Source organism: Barbatula barbatula (genome assembly GCF_947034865.1).
Source record: "Barbatula barbatula genome assembly, chromosome: 13".
NCBI classification, from domain to species: Eukaryota; Metazoa; Chordata; class Actinopteri; order Cypriniformes; family Nemacheilidae; genus Barbatula; species Barbatula barbatula.
This window is the reverse complement of record NC_136776.1, coordinates 479646-501664: the sequence shown is the minus strand read 5'-3', so window position 1 is coordinate 501664 and position 22019 is coordinate 479646. Positions and strand designations below refer to the sequence as shown.

At 45.1% G+C, this 22019-nt stretch overlaps 2 protein-coding genes across 8 annotated transcripts in view; one reads left to right on the top strand and one right to left on the bottom strand.

Moving 5' to 3' along the window:
• Window positions 1-22019, bottom strand: part of LOC306902760 (uncharacterized protein) — a 53379-nt gene that overhangs the window by 12623 nt on the left and 18737 nt on the right. The window contains exons 1-6 of one of the 7 annotated variants that reach the window (XM_079471596.1): window positions 11260-12844; window positions 11008-11177; window positions 10652-10902; window positions 10523-10568; window positions 7020-7714; window positions 6764-6939 (exon numbers count right to left, since the gene is read on the bottom strand). The exons of 2 other annotated variants lie outside the window; for them this stretch is intronic. In XM_079471596.1, the coding sequence (XP_079327722.1) occupies window positions 10813-10902; window positions 11008-11177; window positions 11260-11863 (864 nt within the window). In that variant the 5' untranslated portion in view covers window positions 11864-12844 and the 3' untranslated portion in view covers window positions 6764-6939; window positions 7020-7714; window positions 10523-10568; window positions 10652-10812. Of the gene's footprint in view, window positions 1-6763; window positions 6940-7019; window positions 10903-11007; window positions 11178-11259; window positions 12845-22019 lie in introns of those variants that run through there. 4 more of the 7 variants (XM_079471598.1, XM_079471595.1, XM_079471597.1 and 1 more) reach the window with 4 other exon arrangements.
• On the top strand, window positions 4814-5397 carry LOC306902239 (uncharacterized protein). Its single transcript, XM_079470636.1, has 2 exons — window positions 4814-5183; window positions 5265-5397. The coding sequence occupies exons 1-2, from the start codon at window positions 4823-4825 to the stop codon at window positions 5327-5329; spliced, it is 426 nt and encodes a 141-aa protein (XP_079326762.1). The 5' UTR covers window positions 4814-4822; the 3' UTR covers window positions 5330-5397.

Sequence of the window (22019 nt, the reverse complement as noted above, 5' to 3'; positions counted from 1 at the left end):
ACGTCGATATATAACATAATAATTTACGTAATAACTTCAAATAAAGTTAAAAATACAGTTTTGTGTGTGTTAGCGCAATATATTACATGTGTGGTATGTTTTTGAAAGTTAGCTAGACCAAGAAGACTTGGTAAATTGCCGCAAAGTGACTATTACCTGAGGAAGTAAAAATAGGCGGTTCGTGGAAAAACGTCCATTAAAATAACCTGCCATTTGACGCATAGTGTGGGGATGGATCGTAGTGTGAAAAAGCCTGACACGAGCCTGTTATCTAAAGGGGAAGTGGGTGATTTCAGATTACCCTGGGGTAAGGCCAGTTCTTTTTCTGCTGCCCCCGGATAGGGGGTGTGAGGACACCACTAGGGGCACCCTCGTGCCATGGCACCCCTCGAAGAGCCCCCAGCCCCCTGTCCACGAACAGCATACGCGCACCTCACAGGTTTATCCCATGTACTTGGGCTTCCCCGCTTGTCCTCCAACATCATACGAGTACCTCGACTCATTTGTTTGCATGGGAGGCAGATGCCAGGTTACTGCCCACCGGTGCCAGGGTCTACGAAACAACTATTTGTCCACTGATCAACGATGGGTGTCGATTTGACCTTCGACCCCGCAGACCCTTCCGTGGCCATGCCCCCTACCACCAAACCACTATTTGCTCCCAACTACTTTTACCAGAACCTGCGTTCTGACACCCGGACTGACATATGTTTCTCCGAGGGGGCGTGGCAATCCAGCTGTGTGGTTTTTAAAACAAAAAAATCATATTTACACGTTTAAAACGGCCACTCTGTGCAACGTCCACCAACCATTTACTCCTGGCCCATTCGATAAACTGCAGGTGGACAGCATCGTGTTCAACGTAGCAGATACCAGATATTAGGTCAAAATCATCATTTTACGAATACGTAAGCCTGTGGCATCGTTAAAAAGCAACAATATCAATGCAAACACACCAGAAAATGATGTGATCCATTTTGTAGTCTGTTCTAATTAGAAAATGCAATCACTGTCCACGTACAGTTTATATGAGTGGACCACGTGTAGTAGGTTGGTGGACAGCATGCTTTTTAACAATATTTAAAGTGTATATATCGATTTCCAGGTGTCAGAAACAACACTGTTCAGCGTGAACACTCTTTTAGACACACACAAACACACCCACACACAAACAAAGGTTAGGAAACAACTCGTAAAATGTTCTGTTTGGACTAAAACAGTGTCTGCCATTGAAATCAATGGGGTTTTTAATTTACGTTAAAAAGGTTATAAAATAGTTCAGGTGGACCAGCACTTTTGCCTTTTCGGTATGTCTCTCGGGGGACCGGGACGCAAGTGCCTGTGATGTTTTGGGCCCGTCAGACCCTCCGGAGGCCTTGCGGGAAAGTTCCTCGAGCAGTTTATACGTATGAGCCACGTGTATTCAGTTGGTGGACAACCCACTTATTAGCAAAAATTTGCCTTTATATTCATGTAAATGCATCAACAACCACATTATTCAGTCAGTTCACTTCATTAGACACACATATGTTAGCAACAACTTGTAGAACGCTCGGTTTGTCCTCAAAGGTCTAATCGACGGGCCAGAATCTAGAGCATGTGCCACTGAATGTGTCGCGCATAGAGCCGACCGCAACGCATGCGCGCGCCGCATGCGTCACTGCATGCGTCATGCGTAGAGCAGGCCGTAACGAGTGCATGCGCTTCGACATTTACCACAAAGGCCCCGGGGGTCCCGAGAGACCCCAAACATCACAGTCACTTGCATCACAGTCCCACAAGCGACAAAGTGAAAGGCCAAATGCGTGGGTGCCTGAAAAGTATTTTAAATCATTTTTTATGTAGTACGCTGCAACCCATTCATTTCAATGGACGAGGCTTGAAAATAAAGCCTTGAACGTAAAAGACGACATCTTAATAGTCAAAATAAGCATTTTATGATTTGATACTGTAGAACATTCTAAAGGTGTTCTTGCGTGTTCAAAATTGAAGGGAGGCCAGTCAAAGTAAATCTTGAAGTTTATTGATCAGAAGATTCAAAATTACAACAGCTGTTGGGTCAGTTGCCTCAGAACAAAGACTCAACCAACACCCAGTTTTACAATTCTGGATATATTTATAGTATTTGTCGCCGGGTCTCTCTTCGTGTCTTTGAGTGACGTGTTGTCTGGTATTTGTCCAATCAGCTCTTAGTCCATTGTTCTCCGAGTTTCTGCAAAACATCAAATGACAACCCACACACCCCAATTCTGCCTAGTAACAACATATTTTAAAAAGTCCGGCAATGGAATATGTGTGTGTGTACATTTTCTCCTTTTTTGGCGTTTCAGTTGCATGCATATATTCTGAGACTTCAGCTGTCTCCTGCTACTTCCCCTTTTGACACCCACGCCTCCATTTCCTCTTTCAAGTGCGCTCAATATCAGCTCCTAACTTTTATGGTTAATTTCAACACATTATTTGAGGTTAAGGGTTATTGTATGCAAGCAATAGAATAATAAAACACTTCTAAAAGTAATGATGCATATAGAATAATACTGCATATGAAGCATATGAATGAATAAAAGTGATAATGCATATGGAATAATACTGCATAGGAAACATATGAATGAATATCCCACAATACCAACATACATGTGTACAATAAAGTGTACTCTTTGAATAATGTGGTTTTTGAAACATATAAATTTTTATTTTTTAGTTAAACATTGCTAATAAGTATTATGTCCACCAACTTGATACACGTGGCCCGTTCAAATAAACTGCAGGTGGACGTTTCTCTGTTTTTCGCCAAGTCATGCAGGAAGCGACCACCAGCAATTTATTTGAATCGACTTCCATAACCTTTTGTTTTACTTATAGTCAATGTTTTCTTGTATAGCTGCTTTGTAACAATGACAATTGTAAAAAGCGCTATATAAATAAAGCTGACTTGACTTGACTTGACTTGTATTAAGTTGGTGGACGACCCATTTTAAGGCAAAATACAGCCTTCTACGAGTCGATAATAACACATGTATGTTGTATAAAGTGTACTAAGGGAATAAGGTGGTTCTTTAGTCGTATATATAAATACATCGGGAAAAAAGTAAACAAGAAACGCCTGGCGAAACTAAGTAACAAGAAAAACTACAAAGGACTACAAATATGGCAACCAGGAAGTGACCACCCGCAGTTTATATGAATGGACCGCGTGTAGTGAGTTGGTGGAAACTCGTTTTTAAGCATAAATAAGCATTATGTGAGTTCTTGCGAACATATGTATGTCTAATAAAGTTTAATATGTGAATTGCGTCGTTGTTTATTCATACAATTGCTTATAAACGCCTGGGGAATCGAATAAAGAAGAAAACTACGCAGGACTACAAACATGGCACGACACCGGAAGCTTATTCCGGTCGTGTGCCATATTTGTAGTCCGTTGTAGTTTTTTGGTAATTCGACCACCTTACGCTTATAGGAACGGCATATTAAGTGTATTAAGTTGGTGGACAACCACTTTTTTGGTTGAAAGAAGACAGGACAACATTTTAATAATACAATTTTATTAAAAACTGTTTAAATCCACACAATAACAATATAATATCACTAAAAACACCCTTGAAACACTACTCTTTAAAAAAAACTATTCTTACTGGAAGTTGGATACATTTTCTAGTGTGGATGAACACAACTAGAGTCCATCTTACTGGAAGTTGGATACATTTTCTAGTGTGGACGAAGACAACTTACTCCAAGCGCAGAGAAGCACTCCGCTCAGTATTCATCGGTTCATCGACACTAAACCTTGGTCCGTGTGTTTACTGACATTCAAGATGCCTTCCATCTGCCCACTGTGCCACCGAGCTTACGCGCAGCTATCTCAACACCTCCGGGTTACACACAAGGTCCTCAATGTGAAGGAGAGGAAGCTTATCCTTTCATTGGAATCGGGCCGTGTTTCGTACAGGCAGGGAACCTGTGGGATCCCGGGATGCGGAAAAACAAGTTCTCGCCTAGACCGCCACATCCTCGGTCACACGGAGTTGTCCAAGAGGGCACAACGTCAGGCGATTAATAAGTTCAAGAGGGATATGGTCATTGAACAGCTCGCCGCCCTCCGCGCCACCTGCCCAGCGATCCCGATGGCCACCTTTTTGTACGTGGATGAGATCCAGAATTTCTCAGGCGACCAACAGGTAGAGGACATCAACCAGGAGGAATGCTAGATGTGTGCGGAGGAAAGATGCCAGCGCGCCCGGGCCAAGCTCCTGAATGACATTGCGGAGCTAAACAAGCAGATCGACATTCCTGTCCTCCACGCTGAAGGAGGTGACGAGGAGGTACAAAAGATTAAAAAGGCGGTCGGCCTCCCTGCCCTCGTCTCAGGTGTCCTCGGCAGCCAAAAAATTGCTGTCTACCCTGGAGCAGGAAGACGAAGGGGAGCCGAGTGCGCAGCCCTCGGAAGAGTTGGCCAGTGTACCCGCCAGCCCTTCGGCCTCCACATCGAAGCCAGAGACACAGGATGAGCTTCCCTATTACCAGGAGCACATCGGCCCCCTAAGTAAGTGTGGAACATTTATTTCATTTATTTTACATTTGTAAAAACATAACAAGTTTGGATTTTAGATCAAATTTAGACTTATAGTGTGTTCGTTGTGGTCACCTCACCCCTGATTGCTCTGCGGTAATGTGCCACTGAGTAATAGCGTCCGTCTCTCTTTCTTCTGCAGACGATCTGATCAACGAGTATAAGGCGCACCAGGAGGGATCGAACCCCTCTGCCAGGTTGAAAAATAATGTGGCGTCAAAGGTCTTCAGGATAAAACATTTTCTTGGATACATGGCAGAGGGGAAATCCTCTCTGGGCAACATGCTGTTCCTCAATGAGACGTCGAGGATCAGGCAGTGGATGGACAAACTGCGGGTGTCAAGGATCACCGAGACGACCATACACCACTATTTCAAGAACGTGGCTCAGTTCCTTGACTACGTGTCCGAGACCCCCCCGACCACCTGCCGCCTATCGAAGGCCATGCTGGTGGCAATCAGGAGAGAGGTGCGCACCCTGATAAAGGGAATGAGGAGAAAGGTGGTGACGCACGAGTACAAAGTGAAGACGGCCAAGGAGGGGAAGCTGCTGTCAAAAGCCCATCTTTTGCAGTGCCGCGAAAAGGCAAGAAAGTTCATCCCGGCCATTTTGGGTGAGTTAAACTTTCACTTTTTTTCAAGCTTTAGACTTATTGCATTTCATCCTCTAATGACTCTGTCTTTTCCTTTTGCAGAGAAGTTAAAGACATCGCCCACCACCAAGGACCAGTGGAGGTTCTACGGGCACCTGACCCCCTAACTCGCCACCATCTACGGGCACCGCGGGGGTGTCTACCAAAACATGCTGGTGGAAGAGGTGACCGGTGCCCGTAAAGGGGACCCGGCCGGTAACTTTCTAATCAACGTGAGTAGCTCGCTTTCTCATTCTCACGCACCTCGCTCGCTCACCTCACTCACTCGGTCACTCGCTCACTCACGCGCTCAATCTTTGCTTCAATCTTGTACAGATCGCAACCCACAAGACGAACCAGGCCTTCGGGGCGGCCCAGCTCTCCCTTACAGACGAGGAGTATGGATGGATGGAGACCTTCCTCGGCATGAGGGAGACGCTGGTCGGGGGATCGGACTCCCCGTATTTTTTTTTCACCTCAAAGCCCAACCCCTGTAAGAATTTGAACGCGCATTTTCAGGAGGCGTGGGTGGAGATGGGGCTGCCAGGAACGCCGAATTTCACAGACGTCAGGACGTCGATAGCGACATACGTCAGTATACATTCATATAAACACTTGGCCTTTCGGGATCAGATGTGTCTCCTCCTAACTTATTTCTTTCTTATTTCTTCTTCCAGGCTAAGAATGCGCACACGTCTGATGACCGGAAAAAAATAGCTCAGTTCATGTGCCACGACACTGCCACGGCCGACCGCTTCTACGTTCTCCACTTGAATGCCAAGCAGGCGGGGGAACATAGACAGCTGTTTGAGGCGGCCCTGAAAGATTCAACGCCTGAGGTGTCAAAAAAAATAAAACAGACCGATCACATCAAGCCTGGAAGCAAGAGGCGGGCGACCATGTCAAAAATGTGCAAGTCTAGGAGGGTAAGTGGTCGTCGTTCGCTCGCTCGCTCGCTCAGTCAGTATCTCACACTAATTTGCCCTCTTCTCTTGTTTCTTCCTAGGAATCCGACGAGGAGGAATCCGGCGAGGAGGATTCCGGCGAGGAGCCCGAAGAGGAGACGAGTGACCACGAGCCACCTCGGTCGGCTCCGAAGCGGCCCACAAAGAAGCGGCCCATGTTCTCGCCGATGAAGACGAGACGACGGCTGCAGGTGTCTCTGTCTCCACTGAAAATGGACAAATCACCCAGGAAAATCTCACCCAGCCCCATAAAGACAAATTTATAGTTTATTGTTTCATCGTGTTGTTGTTCTTTATTGTTCTTTTGTTGTTCATAACGTTCTTTACTTGTTGTTATTCTCAAAATATTGTTCCCTGTCGCGTGTGTGTTCTTATAATATTGTTCCCATATCGTGTGTGTTCTTATAATATTGTTCCCATATCGTGTGTGTTCTTATAATATTGTTCCTATATCGTGTGTGTTCTTATAAATGTTTTATAATAATGTTGTGTGTGTTAAAATAAAGATGTTCATTTTTCAACACCTGAGATGTTTCGATCCTTACCCGGTATACTTTTCAATACTTACAAAGAAAACACAGGACAACCCTTTAAATATAACACTTTAATAGAACAGTAGAAATAGACACATTATATAACAATAACAACAATAAATAGAACAATGAACAACAGAACAAATGTTAAAACACACTAAAAACAATATTCCTCTGAAATGTGGCTTAAGTCGATTGTTTCCACGTCACTGGACTGGCTTTGCTCCTGCCAAAACTCATCTGCAATTTAACGAGAATCAAATCATCTTTAATCCATTAGATCATTGTCTGGCACATTAAGATGATGCATTGATACTTACCCAGTGATAGCGCAGGGACAGTATCTCCGACAGTGGAGGTGGCACCGGCGGTGCAACAGGCGGTTGGTCCTCCAACGACGGTACCACCAAGACCGTCAGTGCCTCTTCCACCGCCGGTGCCTCTTCCACCGCCAGTGCCTCTTCCACCGCCGGTGCCTCGTTGTCTGTGAGGTCCAGCGTGGTCACCATCGGAATGGCCGGGTGTATAGCCTCTCAATTTTTGCAAACCAGCTTCCCACTTCAACTGCTTTACTATCTTGTTCCGTTTGCGCTCCTAAAGAAATTTCCTGTTACATTTAAGGCAGACTAACAAGTAGTTTTTTTTACAGTGACACATTACTGCAGAGCAATCAGGGGTAAGGTGCCTTGCTCAAGGGCACTTCAGTCATGACCTGCTGGCACTGAGATTTGAACCTGCGACCTTCTGATCACAAGCCCGACTCTCTAACCACCAGGCCACAGCTGACCCCCTGTTCATCAACAGGTGAGTAAACTCGCCGTGAGGTCCTTATGACCATTCTGAAAGTGCCTTTCTGTATATTTAAAGGGAAGGCTGCAGAGACTCCCCTTAGTTTTACTCTCCCCCTGGCCATCTTGAGGAGAACGTCCCTTTCCAAAATACCTTTGACTTTATGGACCTCACGGAGATGATGCCTAACCATCTCCGCTTGGCACACGGGACACTTTGGCATGTTCTAAAGAGAAATACAAAGCAAATTGTTACAACACGTGTATGCGTTACAGAATGCATGTCGCATAAAGCAGATCTTGATGCATGAACGCCCTGTAATGACGCCTCGTGTATGGTGTTGTTTTTACGGCGCATTTGTGTTTCGACTGTGATTTAATAATAATGTTCTTACATTGTTCAGTGTATTGTTTTAACTGTTTATACTGTTCTTTAAGTAAACTGTGTTATTTTAAAGATCGTTTCTATGTTTTTCTCATATTTGTGAAGTTTTTAACAGCTGTCTAAGTACTTTTAGGTCCAATCTTACAACTTTTTGCTAAAAACGTTACGTTTTATAAAGTGTAATATGTGAATAGTGTGCTTTTTGAAGTAAATAAACTTATACTTGCTTTTAAGAAAATAACGTTATCCTTTTTTTTGCAACGGTCTATTTCGCTGTCTGACGAAGCTCTAATGATAAGAAACTACGCAGGACTACAAACATGTCAGAAAACCGGAAGCTGGTTCCGGTCGTGTGCCATATTTGTAGTCCGTTGTAGTTGTTTTGGTAATCGACCACCTTACGCTTATATGAACGGCACACGCGTATTAGGTTTGTGGACAACCACTTTAAGGGCATAATTCCGTCATCTGTGAGTTGCTGCTTACATATGTATGTCTATTAAAGTGTACCAACAGACTAACGGGGTCGTCAATGCATATAGATTACTATAAAGTGTGTCCGCGAACCTAATACGCGTCGCCCACTAAAATAAACTGCAGTTGGACGGGACCACGGGCAGTTTATATGAATGGACTATACGTAATAGGTTTGTGGACAACCACCTTTTGGGGGTTTGTCCACGAACCTAATACGCTTGGCCCATTACTATAAACTGCAGGTGGACAGGACTACGGGCAGTTTATGAACTAACACGCGTAGTGAGTTGGTGGAAATTCATTTTTAAGGCCATTATCGTGTCTTTTGTGAGTTGCTGCTAACATATGTGTGTCTAATAAAGTTTAATATGTGAATCGCGTCGTTGTTTATTCATTTAATTGATTATAAACGCCTGGGGAATCGAATAAAGAAAAGAACTACGCAGGACTACAAACATGGCAGAAAACCGGAAGCTGGTTCCGGTCGTGTGCCATATTTGTAGTCCGTTGTAGTTTTTTTGGTAATCGACCACCTTACGTTTATATGAATGGCACACGTGTATTTAATTGGTGGACAACCACTTTAAGGGCATAATTCCGTCATCTGTGAGTTGCTGTTTACATATGTATGTCTATTTAAGTGTACCAACAGACTAACAGGGTCGTTAATGCATATAGATTATTCTAAAGTGTGTCCACGAACTTAATACGTGTCGCCCATTTACTATAAACTGCCAGTGGATGGGACCACGGGCAGTTTAAATGAATGCACCACGCGTAGTGAGTTGGTGGAAACTCGTTTTTAAGCATAAATAAGCATTATGTGAGTTGCTGCTTACATATGTATGTCTATGTAAGTGTACCAACAGACTAACGGGATCGTTAATGCATATCGATTACTATAAAGTGTGTCCACGAACTTCATACGTGTGGACTACTACTGTAATCTACAGGTGGAAATGACCACATGCAGTTTATTTGAATGGACTTCGCCTATGAGGTTTGTGGACAGGACCACGTGCAGTTTATGAATGGACAACGCGTAGTGAGTCGGTGGAAACTCGTTTTTAAGCATAAATAAGCATTATGTGAGTTGCTGCTTACATATGTATGTCTATTTAAGTGTATCAACGGACTAACAGGGTCGTCAATGCATATAGATTATTCTAAAGAGTGTCCACGAACTTCATACGCGTCGCCCATTAAAATAAACTGCAGGTGGATTTTTGTCCAGTTTTTCACTAAGTCATACAGGAAGTGTCCACCTGCAGTCTATATGAATGCACCACGCGTAGTGAGTTGGTGGAAACTCGTTTTTAAGCATAAATAAGCATTATGTGAGTTGCTGCTTACACATGTACGTCTATTAAAGTGTACCAACAGACTAACGGGGTCGTTAATGCACGTAGACTTTCGCCCCGTTTTTCACTAAGTCATAAAGGAAGTGACCACCTGCAGTCTATATGAATGCACCGCGTGTAGTGAGTTGGTGGAAACTCATTTTTTAAGCATAAATAAGCAATCCGTGAGCTGCTGCTTACATATGTGTGTCTATTTAAGTGTACCAACAGACTAACGGGGTCGTTTATGCGTATAAATTATTTTAAAGCGTGTCCACCAACCTACTACGTGCGGGCCATTAAAATAAACCGCAGGTGGACGTTTCTCCTTTTCAATAGTAGCCGGTAAGCGGTCGAATAGGGCCTCCGTGGCACGGGGGGGGTGCGGGGGTCGACCCCGGCGGTCACCTGACCGTTTTGGCAAAAATAGTTGGTAAGTGGACAGATAGTGCTTTCGTGGTACGGGGGGGGAGGCGCGTTCGTGGTAGTGCTTTCGTTGTGAAGGGGGGGGGGGGGTAGCACGTTCGTGGTCCCCCGGGGGAAGCGCAAAAAGCCCACCCCTGGGCTACGGCAATGGGATCGGGCCCATTGGCTTTAACTGGGCCGTGGACGGGCTTGGCGCCACACTGTGGATTTATGCCGAAGCGCGGCTGGGGAGCTCTTCGCTTGGCGCTTCCGCCCCAGGTCGGCTCGGGGCGGTCCCCTCCGACGTCGTGCCGGGCGTCGGACCCCCGAAAAATCCCGGGGCTTCCCCGCGCAGCATCCCCGAACCCGTTTCCGCGTGCCTGTTAGAGCAATGGAGATGTGGACTGCTCGCAAAAGTTTGGGACTACCTGGAGCAATTTTTTTCCGGTCATCAGATGTGTGTGAATTCTTAGCCTGGAAGAAGACAGAAAGAAATAAGTTAGGAGGAGACACATCTGTTCCCGAAAGGCCTAGTGTTAATATGAATGTATAATCACGTATGTCGCTATCGACGTCCTGACGTCTGTGAAATTTGGCGTTCCCGGCAACACCATCTCCACCCACGCCTCCTGAAAATGCGCATTTAAATTCTTACAGGGGTTGGGCTTTGAGGTGAGAAAAAAATACGGGGAGTCCGATCCTCCGACCAGCGTCTCCCTCATGTCGAGGAAGGTCTCCATCCGTATTCCTCGTCTGTAAGGGAGAGCTGGGCCGCCCCGAAGGCCTGGTTCGTCTTGTGGGTTGCGATCTGTAGAAGAAAAAGCCAAGATTGAGCGAGTGAGCGACTGAGTGAGTGAGTGACTGAGTGAGCGAGCGAGCGAGGTGCGTGAGAATGAGAAAGTGAGCTACTCACGTTGATTAAAAAGTTCCCGGCCGGGTCCCCTTTACGGGCACCGGTCACCTCTTCCACCAGCAAGTTTTGGTAAACACCCCCGCGGTGCCCGTAGATGGTGGCGAGGTAGGCGGTCAGGTGCCCGTAGAACCTCCACTGGTCCTTTGTGATGGGCGATGTCTTTAACTTCTCTGCAAAGAAAGAAAAGACAGAGTCATTAGAGGATGAAATGCAATAAGTCTAAAGCTTGAAAAAAGTGAAAGTTTAACTCACCCAAAATGGCCGGGATGAACTTTCTTGCCTTTTCGCGGCACTGCAAAAGATGGGCTTTTGACAGCAGCTTCCCCTCCTTGGCCGTCTTCACTTTGTACTCGTGCGTCACCACCTTTCTCCTCATTCCCTTTATCAGGGTGCGCACCTCTCTCCTGATTGCCACCAGCATGGCCTTCGATAGGCGGCAGGTGGTCGGGGGGGTCTCGGACACGTAGTCAAGGAACTGAGCCACGTTCTTGAAATAGTGGTGTATGGTCGTCTCGGTGATCCTTGACACCCGCAGTTTGTCCATCCACTGCCTGATCCTCGACGTCTCATTGAGGAACAGCATGTTGCCCAGAGAGGATTTCCCCTCTGCCATGTATCCAAGAAAATGTTTTATCCTGAAGACCTTTGACGCCACATTATTTTTCAGCCTGGCAGAGAGGTCCCATCCCTCCTGGTGTGCCTTATACTCGTTGATCAGATCCTCTGCAGAAGTGCGTCTCAGTGAGTCGGATTCAAGGTCAAGAACAATCTGCCATTGTCGTGTTTTTAACACATTTACATTTATTAATTTGGCAGACGCTTTTATCCAAAGCGAGTTTTTTTTACAGTGACACATTACTGCAGAGCAATCAGGGGTAAGGTGCCTTGCTCAAGGGCACTTCAGTCATGACCTGCTGACACTGAGAATAGAACCAGCAACCTTCTGATCACAAGCCCAACGCTCTAACCCCCAGGCCACAACTGACCACAATGAACACACACAACTTCCAGTAAGATGCACTCTAGTTGTGTTCCACACTAGAAAATGGATCCAACTTCCATTAAGATGCACTCTAGTTGTGTTCATCCACACTAGAAAATGGATCCAACTTCCAGTAAGAATGGACTCTAGTTGTGTTCATCCACACTAGAAAATGTATCCAACTTCCAGTAAGAATAGTTTTTTTTAAAGAGTAGTGTTTCAAGGGTGTTTTTAGTGATATTATATTGTTATTGTGTGGATTTAAACAGTTTTTAATAAAATTGTATTATTAAAATGTTGTCCTGTCTTCTTTCAACCAAAAAAGTGGTTGTCCACCAACTTAATACACTTAATATGCCGTTCCTATAAGCGTAAGGTGGTCGAATTACCAAAAAACTACAACGGACTACAAATATGGCACACGACCGGAATAAGCTTCCGGTGTCGTGCCATGTTTGTAGTCCTGCGTAGTTTTCTTCTTTATTCGATTCCCCAGGCGTTTATAAGCAATTATATGAATAAACAACGACGCAATTCACATATTAAACTTTATTAGACACACATATGTTCGCAAGAACTCACATAATGCTTATTTATGCTTAAAAACGAGTTTCCACCAACTCACTACACGCGGTCCATTCATATAAACTGCGGGTGGTCACTTCCTGGTTGCCATATTTGTAGTCCTTGTAGTTTTTCTTGTTACTTAGTTTAGCCAGGCGTTTCTTGATTACTTTTTTCCCGATGTATTTATATATACGACTAAAGAACCACCTTATTCCCTTAGTACACTTTATACAACATACATGTGTTATTATCGACTCGTAGAAGGCTGTATTTTGCCTTAAAATGGGTCGTCCACAAACTTAATACACGTGGTCCATTCAAATAAATTGCTGGTGGTCGCTTCCTGCATGACTTGGCGAAAAACAGAGAAACGTCCACCTGCAGTTTATTTGAACGGGCCACGTGTATTAAGTTGGTGGACATAATACTTATTAGCAATGTTTAACTAAAAAATATAAATTTATATGTTTCAAAAACCACATTATTCAACGAGTACACTTTATTGTACACATATATGTTGGTATGGAATCATAAAATGCTCATTTTGACTATTAAGATGTCCTCTTTTATGTTCAAGGCTTCATTTTCAAGCCTCGTCCATTGAAATGAATGGGTTGCAGAGTAATACATAAAAAAATATTTAAAATACTTTTCGGGCACCCACGCATTTGGCCTTTCACTATGTCGCTTGTGGGACTGTGATGGTTGGGGTCTATCGGGACCCCCGGGGCCTTTGTGGTAAATGTCCTTGTATACATTGCTCAATGCATGAACCGAAGCGTACACGCGCTGTTATTACATTGCGTGCATGCTCCTAGGCCCGCTCTATGCACGATGCATTCGGTGACGATGCATGCGTCACAGTCTGCTGTTATAGCAGCGCTTGTATGCGTCACGGTCTGCTCTATGCACGATGCATTCGGTGACGCATACAGCGCATGCATGCGTCACAGTCTGCTGTTATAGCAGCGCTTGTATGCGTCACGGTCTGCTCTATGCACGATGCATTCGGTGACGTGTGGCAGTGCGTGCATACGTCACGGTTTGATGTCATAACAGCGCATGCATGCGACACAGTCTGCTCTATGCACGATGCATTCGGTGACACATACATGCATTTAGTGACGCATACGCTCTCCCTATTTTTACCTTTTGACACCAAAACAAAGTCACAGAGTCGCCCTGCTTTTCCGCACGGCCGGTGGATGACAGGCGGTTGCTCGTGACCCGGTTTTGGGTCGGTCGACCCTGTCGGGGCTACGTCCACGAAACACATATGCAAAAGCCATTCAAATAAGCTATACGAGGAAATTTCCGGAAAGGTCCGAGGGGTCCCGTATTCTAGATTCTGGCCCGTCGGGCGGCCCCCGACAACATACCGAGAGCACATCGCCCTGGAGGATCAGGGAATGTTTTTGCACCCAATCACAATATTAAGCACACAGCCTCGTCTCTCATATAACACTGAACAGCATTATGAAGGCTTAGTGTTGGGAGAGGTCGATTTTTCACGAAGGTCTAAGAACTTTGGACGTTTGGGGGATAAATGGGGGGGCTTCTAGACAAAAATAATCTAAAATGTCGAGACTAGGGGTGGGCGATATGGACAAAAAATTATATCTAGATATTTTTGGCGATTTTAACGATAACGATAATTAGACGAAATCCATTAAAAATGTGTTTTTAAAAGTCTGAGTTACTTAATCACTGATGATAATAATGGGCACCATGTTGAATGAAAACAGTGCTTATTTATTTTCTTTAACATGTAAGTATTCAAGTAAAAACAATTCAAAGACATACATAATACTAATTGAATTAGTGCAAGTATAACTCTGAGTAAACATTCAGTTGTACACCTCTGCTGTACTGTAAATTGTAAAGCATACAAGCAAGATGAAATTCTAATATATGATAGAAGTTGGGGAGGGCAGTTGAGCTGAAATAATTTCGACTTGGCACTTTCCCTACCTACTGAATCGGCAGCATTTATTTTGCTTGGTGATTGTTTTAGCATTTGTTTAAACTTGGTGATAGCATTTGTAATGTCTTGGCACTGTTGCTTTTCTTATCATACGGCACATTTCCGCTAAACGACTCCGCTAAAGTTTGCTGCGTGTGTTGTGCAGCAGGTACTTTAGCCGATGTCGGCTTTTCTCGGGCAGCGGAGTCTCTGAACTTTTCATACTCTTGATATTCCTTACTATGGTTGGTCGTCGAGCTGCTTTTAACAGCGACATGTTTCCTACACACTTTGCAGAGTGCCGTCTTTTGCGCAACATCAGTTTCCTCAAAACCAAACCACTTCGATGCAAGTGAGGTTGAGCCACGTTTAGCAACTAAGTCATCTGAAGTAGATTGCGAGGCTCTGGGTGTCTGCATGTTGTCTCCTTCTGTCAAATGTTTAGCATAACCACATTCGTTAACCGGTGTTGAACATGCGTGCGGCCACGCGCTAACCTGTGAGAGAGATGACGACGTGTATGCGTACAACAGCAATCACGTGACGCCCTGCTGCAGCCTCTGAATGTGTGGAGTTTTAATGCGTGTTTTGGAGTGTTTTTTCGGAGTAATTAAAATACTCGATAATGAGAATTTGCACATCGTTAACACAACAATCCCGATATTATCGCAGACGATATATATCGCCCACCCCTAGTCCAGACCCTTCGGCCTATCGTTTCCCAACGGGAGGGCTCCCACCTACCATCTATGCCAATGCGTTTTCATTAACTGCTTCGTGGACGACTCTCCCTATTTTGACCTTTTGACACCCAAACAAAGTCACAGAGTCGCCCGGCTTTTCCGCACGACCGGTGGATGACGGGCGGTTACTCGTGACCCGGTTTCGGATCGGTTGACCCTGTCGGGGCTACGTCCACGAAACACATATGCAAAAGCCATTCAAATAAGCCAGGGATTCCCAAAGTGTGGTACGCGCACCCCCAGGGGTACGCGAGCTGCCACCAGGGGGTGCGCGAGAGGAAAAATGTAATGGCGATCTGTTTTTTTAAGTGGGATTTTTCCATACAATAAAAAAACATGAACAGTAAACATGTCCTTTGTAATCGCTTTTATTTTAAATAAAAAACTATAATTTATTAGTTTTTGATAGAAACGTAGAAGAAGACTGCAGCTGTATTCTTCTACGTTTCTACACTGCTCTTCTTTCATGCACTGCAGCCGCTAGGCTATATGCTGCCAACTCGTTTCATTCATTCCATATTATAAATATGCTTAACTGGCTGAAATCAGGGAAACTGTCAAGTAGGACGTCTTATGATAAAGTTGTCAGTCACGAAGAAGGAGAGGGACCAAGAGAGAGTGAGGATTTGGAGGCAACAGAGACGGAGAGAATAGAGAAAGAAAATGAGCGGGAGTCAGAAGATGCGCCGCAGGAAACCGAAGAGGAGGGAAGGAGATGGCAAAAAAGAGGTGATGAGGGTGAACACCAGACAGGAAAAAAAAAAAGGAAATATGATGACAATTATCTGAGTCTGGGCTTCACTTGGATCGGCGATACAGATTGTTTGAGACTATGCACTTTGTTACTTAATTATGTTGTGGATCGTGTGTAGGCAAATTTTATTGTCGCACTTGAAAAGTTTCAGATTGATCCTCGTTTTTATTTAGCCTAGGCCTATTTTATCTATTTCGGAGCCTATTCTCTTTAATGTTGTGGATTGTTTGTAACTTCATTGCAATGTAATTCAAGGTACCGTCGTTCTAATTTCCATAACAGTTGTGTTATGATGATGATGATGCTAGCTCCACGGTCATTTAATAGGCCTGGCCTATTGCTGCAATGTTTCTTTTACGCGGCTGAAAATAACCGTGCTTTCTGTTACTGAGCCTGTGTCTGTCACTTGTCCTCTTAAAAGTGGAAGCTTGTGCGTAGCTTTGTTGTATTATATTGAAATTTTGTTGATGTTATTGTCATGCGTGTTTTGTTTTTTTGCGCATGATTAAACATGAGTCTTTATATGGCGATAAAACAAATCTTTGTTGCGTTTTTTTTTTAAGTGGGGATTGGGGGTGCGCCAACCCTGTTGGGACATAGAAGGGGGTGCGCAGGAAAAAAAGTTTGGAAACCGCTGAAATAAGCTATACGATGAAATTTCCAGGAAGGTCCGAGGGGTCCCGTATTCTAGATTCTGGCCCGTCGGGCGGCCCCCGACAACATACCGAGAGCACATCGCCCTAGAGCAGCGGTCGGGAACCTGTGGCTCGCGAGCCATATATGGCTCTTCCGGTGACGGCATATGGCTCCCAGACAATTTTGAGTTGAAAAAAAAATCAGTTTGAAAATGATTTTACAATACTTATGATATTTCTTAATAATACTGTGTCATTTTAAAGTAAACAGAAATTAGTTTTGAAAATAAATTTCGCGGGTCACAGGTCGGGGGACCAATCGCTCGCGAGCATCTCCGGGTCATTGTAAAGGTGAAGAAATCAATTTGATCAGATAGCCAACTAGTTTATCCGCTTCAACCCTTGTAACGGAAAAGATGGCGAAAAGAAAAAAGGACGATGATTACCGTGCATTCCAGGCTGCGTGGACAGAGGAATTTGCATTTGTGGACAGAGCAGGATCTGCGGTATGTCTAATATGCAATGATAAAATTGCATCGATGAAACGGTCAAATATAAAGCGGCACTTCGATACGCACCATGCTTCATTTGCATCGAAATATCCAGCGGGGGACAGCAGGAAAAGGGCATGCGAGGAGCTACAGCGGAGAGTGCAGACGAGTCAGCAGCAACTACGCGTGTGGACCAGGCAAGGTGACGGGAATTCCGCTAGCTTTGCGGGTGCTTTGGCAATAGTAAGGAATGGAAAGCCATTCACAGATGGCGAGTATGCCAAAACATTCATGCTTAATGTGGCCAATGAACTGTTTGATGACTTCCCAAATAAAGACAAAATAATCAAACGGATAAAAGACATGCCCCTGTCAGCAAGAACTGTGCATGATCGTAGCATCATGATGGCAAATCAAGTTGAGGAAACACAAATTAAGGACATAAACGCCGGGACATACTTTTCTCTCGCGTTAGATGAGTCAACAGACGTTAGCCATCTATCTCAGTGCAGTATAATTGCCCGGTATGCTGCAGGTGACACACTGCGTGAGGAAAGCTTAGCTGTTTTGCCAATGAAAGGGACAACAAGAGGAGAGGATTTATTCACGACTTTCATGGAGTTTACTAAAGAAAAAAAACTACCGATGGATAAACTTATTTCTGTATGTACTGATGGTGCACCCTGTATGTTGGGTAAGAACAAAGGATTTGTAGCGCTTCTCCGTGAACATGAAAAGAGAGCCATCCTAAGTTTTCATTGCATCCTGCACCAGGAGGCGCTTTGCGCTCAGACGTGTGGCCAGGAGCTTGGTGAGGTGATGTCGCTGGTCATTCGAGTGGTCAACTTTATTGTTTCCCGCGCTTTAAATGATCGCCAGTTTAAAGCTCTGCTAGAAGAAGTTGGGAATCATTATCCCGGTCTGCTTTTACACAGCAACGTGCGTTGGTTGTCAAGGGGGAAGGTGCTCAGCCGTTTTGCAGCTTGCCTGAGTGAAATCCGGACTTTTCTAGAAATGAAAGGCGTCAAGCATCCTGAGCTAGACAACACTGACTGGCTCCTGCAGTTTCACTATCTCGTGGACATAACTGGCCATCTGAACCAGCTCAATGTGAAAATGCAAGGTATTGGAAACACAATCTCATCCCTTCAACAAGCAGTGTTTGCATTTGAAAGCAAGCTGGAAGTCTTTCTCAGGGATATTGAAACAGGTCGTCTTCTGCACTTTGAAAGACTGCAACAATTTAGAGATGCATGCTTAGCAACTGACTCCACTCAACATCTGGATCTCAAGAAGCTAGCTGGCTTTACATCCAATCTACTGCAGTCATTCAAAGCACGTTTTGGAGAATTTCGTGCGCGCACTGGTCTTTTCAAGTTCATCACTCATCCACATGAGTGTGCAGTGGACAAAATCGACCTGACATGCATCCCCGGGGTCTCGATCAGAGACTTTGAGCTGGAAGTTGCTGACCTGAAGGCATCAGACATGTGGATGAGTAAGTTCAAGTCACTTAATGTAGAGTTGGAAAGTCTTGCAAGACAGCGAGCAGAGCTGGCGAGGGAACACAGGTGGACAGAAATGAAAAATCTTCAACCTGAAGACCAGCTGATTCTCAAAACTTGGAACGAGCTTCCTGTGACATACCACACAATGCAGCGTGTGAGTATTGCCGTATTGACCATGTTTGGCTCTACATATGCATGTGAGCAGTCATTCTCGCATATGAGGAACATTAAGACCAACCTACGCTCACGTTTAACTGATGGAAGCCTCAACGCCTGCATGAAGCTCAACCTCACCACGTATGAACCAGACTACAAGGTCATCAGCAAAACCATGCAGCACCAAAAGTCGCATTAAAAGTAAGACATATTAAATGTATTATACGTTAAAAGAACTATATGGCTCTCAATGAAATATATTTAGAAATATTTGTCCTTCATGGCTCTCCCAGTCAAAAAGGTTCCCGACCCCTGCCCTAGAGGATTAGGGAATATTTTTTGCACCCAATCACAAGATTAAGCACACAGCCTCGTCTCTCATATATATGCCTGAACAGCATTGTGAAGGTTTAGTGTTGGGAGAGGTCGATTTTTCACGAAGGTCTAAGAACTTTGGACCTTTGGGGGATAAATGGGGGGCTTCTAGACAAAAATAATCCAAAATGTCCAGACCCTTCGGCCTATCGTTTCCCAACGGGAGGGCGTCCACCTACAATCTATGCCATTGCATTTTCGTGGACGACTCTCCCTATTTTGACCAAACAAAGTACCAAAGTCGCCCGGCTTCTCTGGACGATCGGTGGATGCGTGATGCATGCACGTGTGGTTATTTAAGTGCGTGCATGCATCACAGTCTCTTATAGACTCTTATAGCATGATGCATATGCGTAGAGGTCTGCTCTACGCATGGCACATGCAGTGACGCATGCGGCGCATGCAAGCGTTACGGCCTGCTCTACGCATGACACATGCAGTGACACATGCAGCACGCGCATGCGTTGCGGTCTGCTCTATGCGCGACCCATCAAGTGACACATACGGCGCATGCACTCGTCACGCCGTGGTCTACGCATGCCGCATGCAGTGACGCATGCGGCGCGCGCATGCGTTGCGGTCGGCTCTATGCGCGACACATTCAGTGGCACATGCTCTAGATTCTGGCCCGTCGGGTGGCCCCCGACGACTTACCGAAAGCTCATTGCTTCAGAGTAAACGGAAATGTTTTATACACCCAATCCCAAAATGAACCACACAGCCTTTGCCTTACATACCCCTCGACAGCCTTGTTAATTTCAGGAGTGGGGGAGGGGGGATTTTTCAGGAAAGGTGTAGAGCTTTAGACCTTTGGGGGATACCTCGGGGGCTTCTCGAGAACACAAATCTTGAACTTCAAGATCCTTCGGCCTTTCATTTCCCTAAGGAAGGCCTTCCACCTGTCACCTATCCAATGCGTTTTTGATAGGGGGTTCTTGGACAGGCCACCCCGATTAGACCTTTGAGGACAAACCGAGCGTTCTACAAGTTGTTGCTAACATATGTGTGTCTAATGAAGTGAACTGACTGAATAATGTGGTTGTTGATGCATTTACATGAATATAAAGGCAAATTTTTCCTAATAAGTTGGTTGTCCACCAACTGAATACACGTGGCTCATACATATAAACTGCTCGAGGAACTTTCCCGCAAGGCCTCCGGAGGGTCCGACGGGCCCAAAACATCACAGGCACTTGCGTCCCGGTCCCCCGAGAGACATACCGAAAAGGCAAAAGTGCTGGTCCACCAGAACTATTTTATAACCTTTTTAACGTAAATTAAAAACCCCATTGATTTCAATGGCAGACACTGTTTTAGTCCAAACTGAACATTTTACGAGTTGTTTCCTAACCTTTGTTTGTGTGTGGGTGTGTTTGTGTGTGTCTAAAAGAGTGTTCACGCTGAACAGTGTTGTTTCTGACACCTGGAAATCGATATATACACTTTAAATATTGTTAAAAAGCATGCTGTCCACCAACCTACTACACGTGGTCCACTCATATAAACTGCACGTGGACAGTGATTGCATTTTCTAATTAGAACAGACTACAAAATGGATCACATCATTTTCTGGTGTGTTTGCATTGATATTGTTGCTTTTTAACGATGCCACAGGCTTACGTATTCGTAAAATGATGATTTTGACCTAATATCTGGTATCTGCTACGTTGAACACGATGCTGTCCACCTGCAGTTTATCGAATGGGCCAGGAGTAAATGGTTGGTGGACGTTGCACAGAGTGGCCGTTTTAAACGTGTAAATATGATTTTTTTGTTTTAAAAACCACACAGCTGGATTGCCACGCCCCCTCGGAGAAACATATGTCAGTCCCGGGTGTCAGAACGCGGGTTCTGGTAAAAGTAGTTGGGAAGCGGACGAATAGTGGTTTGGTGGTAGGGGGCGTGGCCTCGGAAGGGTCTGCGGGTCGAAGGTCAAATCGACACCCAAAGTTGATCAGTGGACGAATAGTTGTTTCGTGGACCCTGGCACCGGTGGGCAGTAACCTGGCACCCGCCTCCCATGCAAACAAATGAGTCGTGGTACTCGTATGATGTTGGAGGACAAGCGGGGAAGCCCAAGTACATGGGATAAACCTGTGAGGTGCGCGTATGCTGTTCGTGGACAGGGGGCTGGGGGCTCCTCGAGGGGTGCCATGGCGCGAGGGTGCCCCTAGTGGTGTCCTCACACCCCCTATCCGGGGGCAGCAGAAATAGAACTGGCCTTACCCCAGGGTAATCTGAAATCACCCACTTCCCTTTAGATAACAGGCTCGTGTCAGGCTTTTTCACACTACGATCCATCCCCACACTATGCGTCAAATGGCAGGTTATTTTAATGGACGTTTTTCCACAAACCCCCTATTTGTACTTCCTGAGAGAAGCGCACATTTACGACAGACCTGAGAGAACTTTACTGACGGAGCCGAAGGAAAAGCACATTAACGACGGACCTGAGAGAACTTTACTGACGGAGCCGAAGGAAAAGCACATTAACGACGGACCTGAGAGAACTTTACTGACGGAGCCGAAGGAAAAGCACATTAACGACGGACCTGAGAGAACTTTACTGACGGAGCCGAAGGAAAAGCACATTAACGACGGACCTGAGAGAACTTTACTGACGGAGCCGAAGGAAAAGCACATTAACGACGGACCTGAGAGAACTTTACTGACGGAGCCGAAGGAAAAGCACATTAACGACGGACCTGAGAGAACTTTACTGACGGAGCCGAAGGAAAAGCACATTAACGACGGACCTGAGAGAACTTTACTGACGGAGCCGAAGGAATAGCACATTAACGACGGACCTGAGAGAACTTTACTGACGGAGCCGAAGGA

Excerpts from the sequence above, each read along its gene's own strand:
- LOC306902239 (XM_079470636.1), top strand. The coding sequence starts at position 4,823 with ATGGCAGAGGGGAAATCCTCTCTGGGCAACATGCTGTTCCTCAATGAG. Across the intron at positions 5,184-5,264 it reads GTTCATCCCGGCCATTTTGG|AGAAGTTAAAGACATCGCCC; the intron begins GTGAGTTAAACT and ends TTCCTTTTGCAG.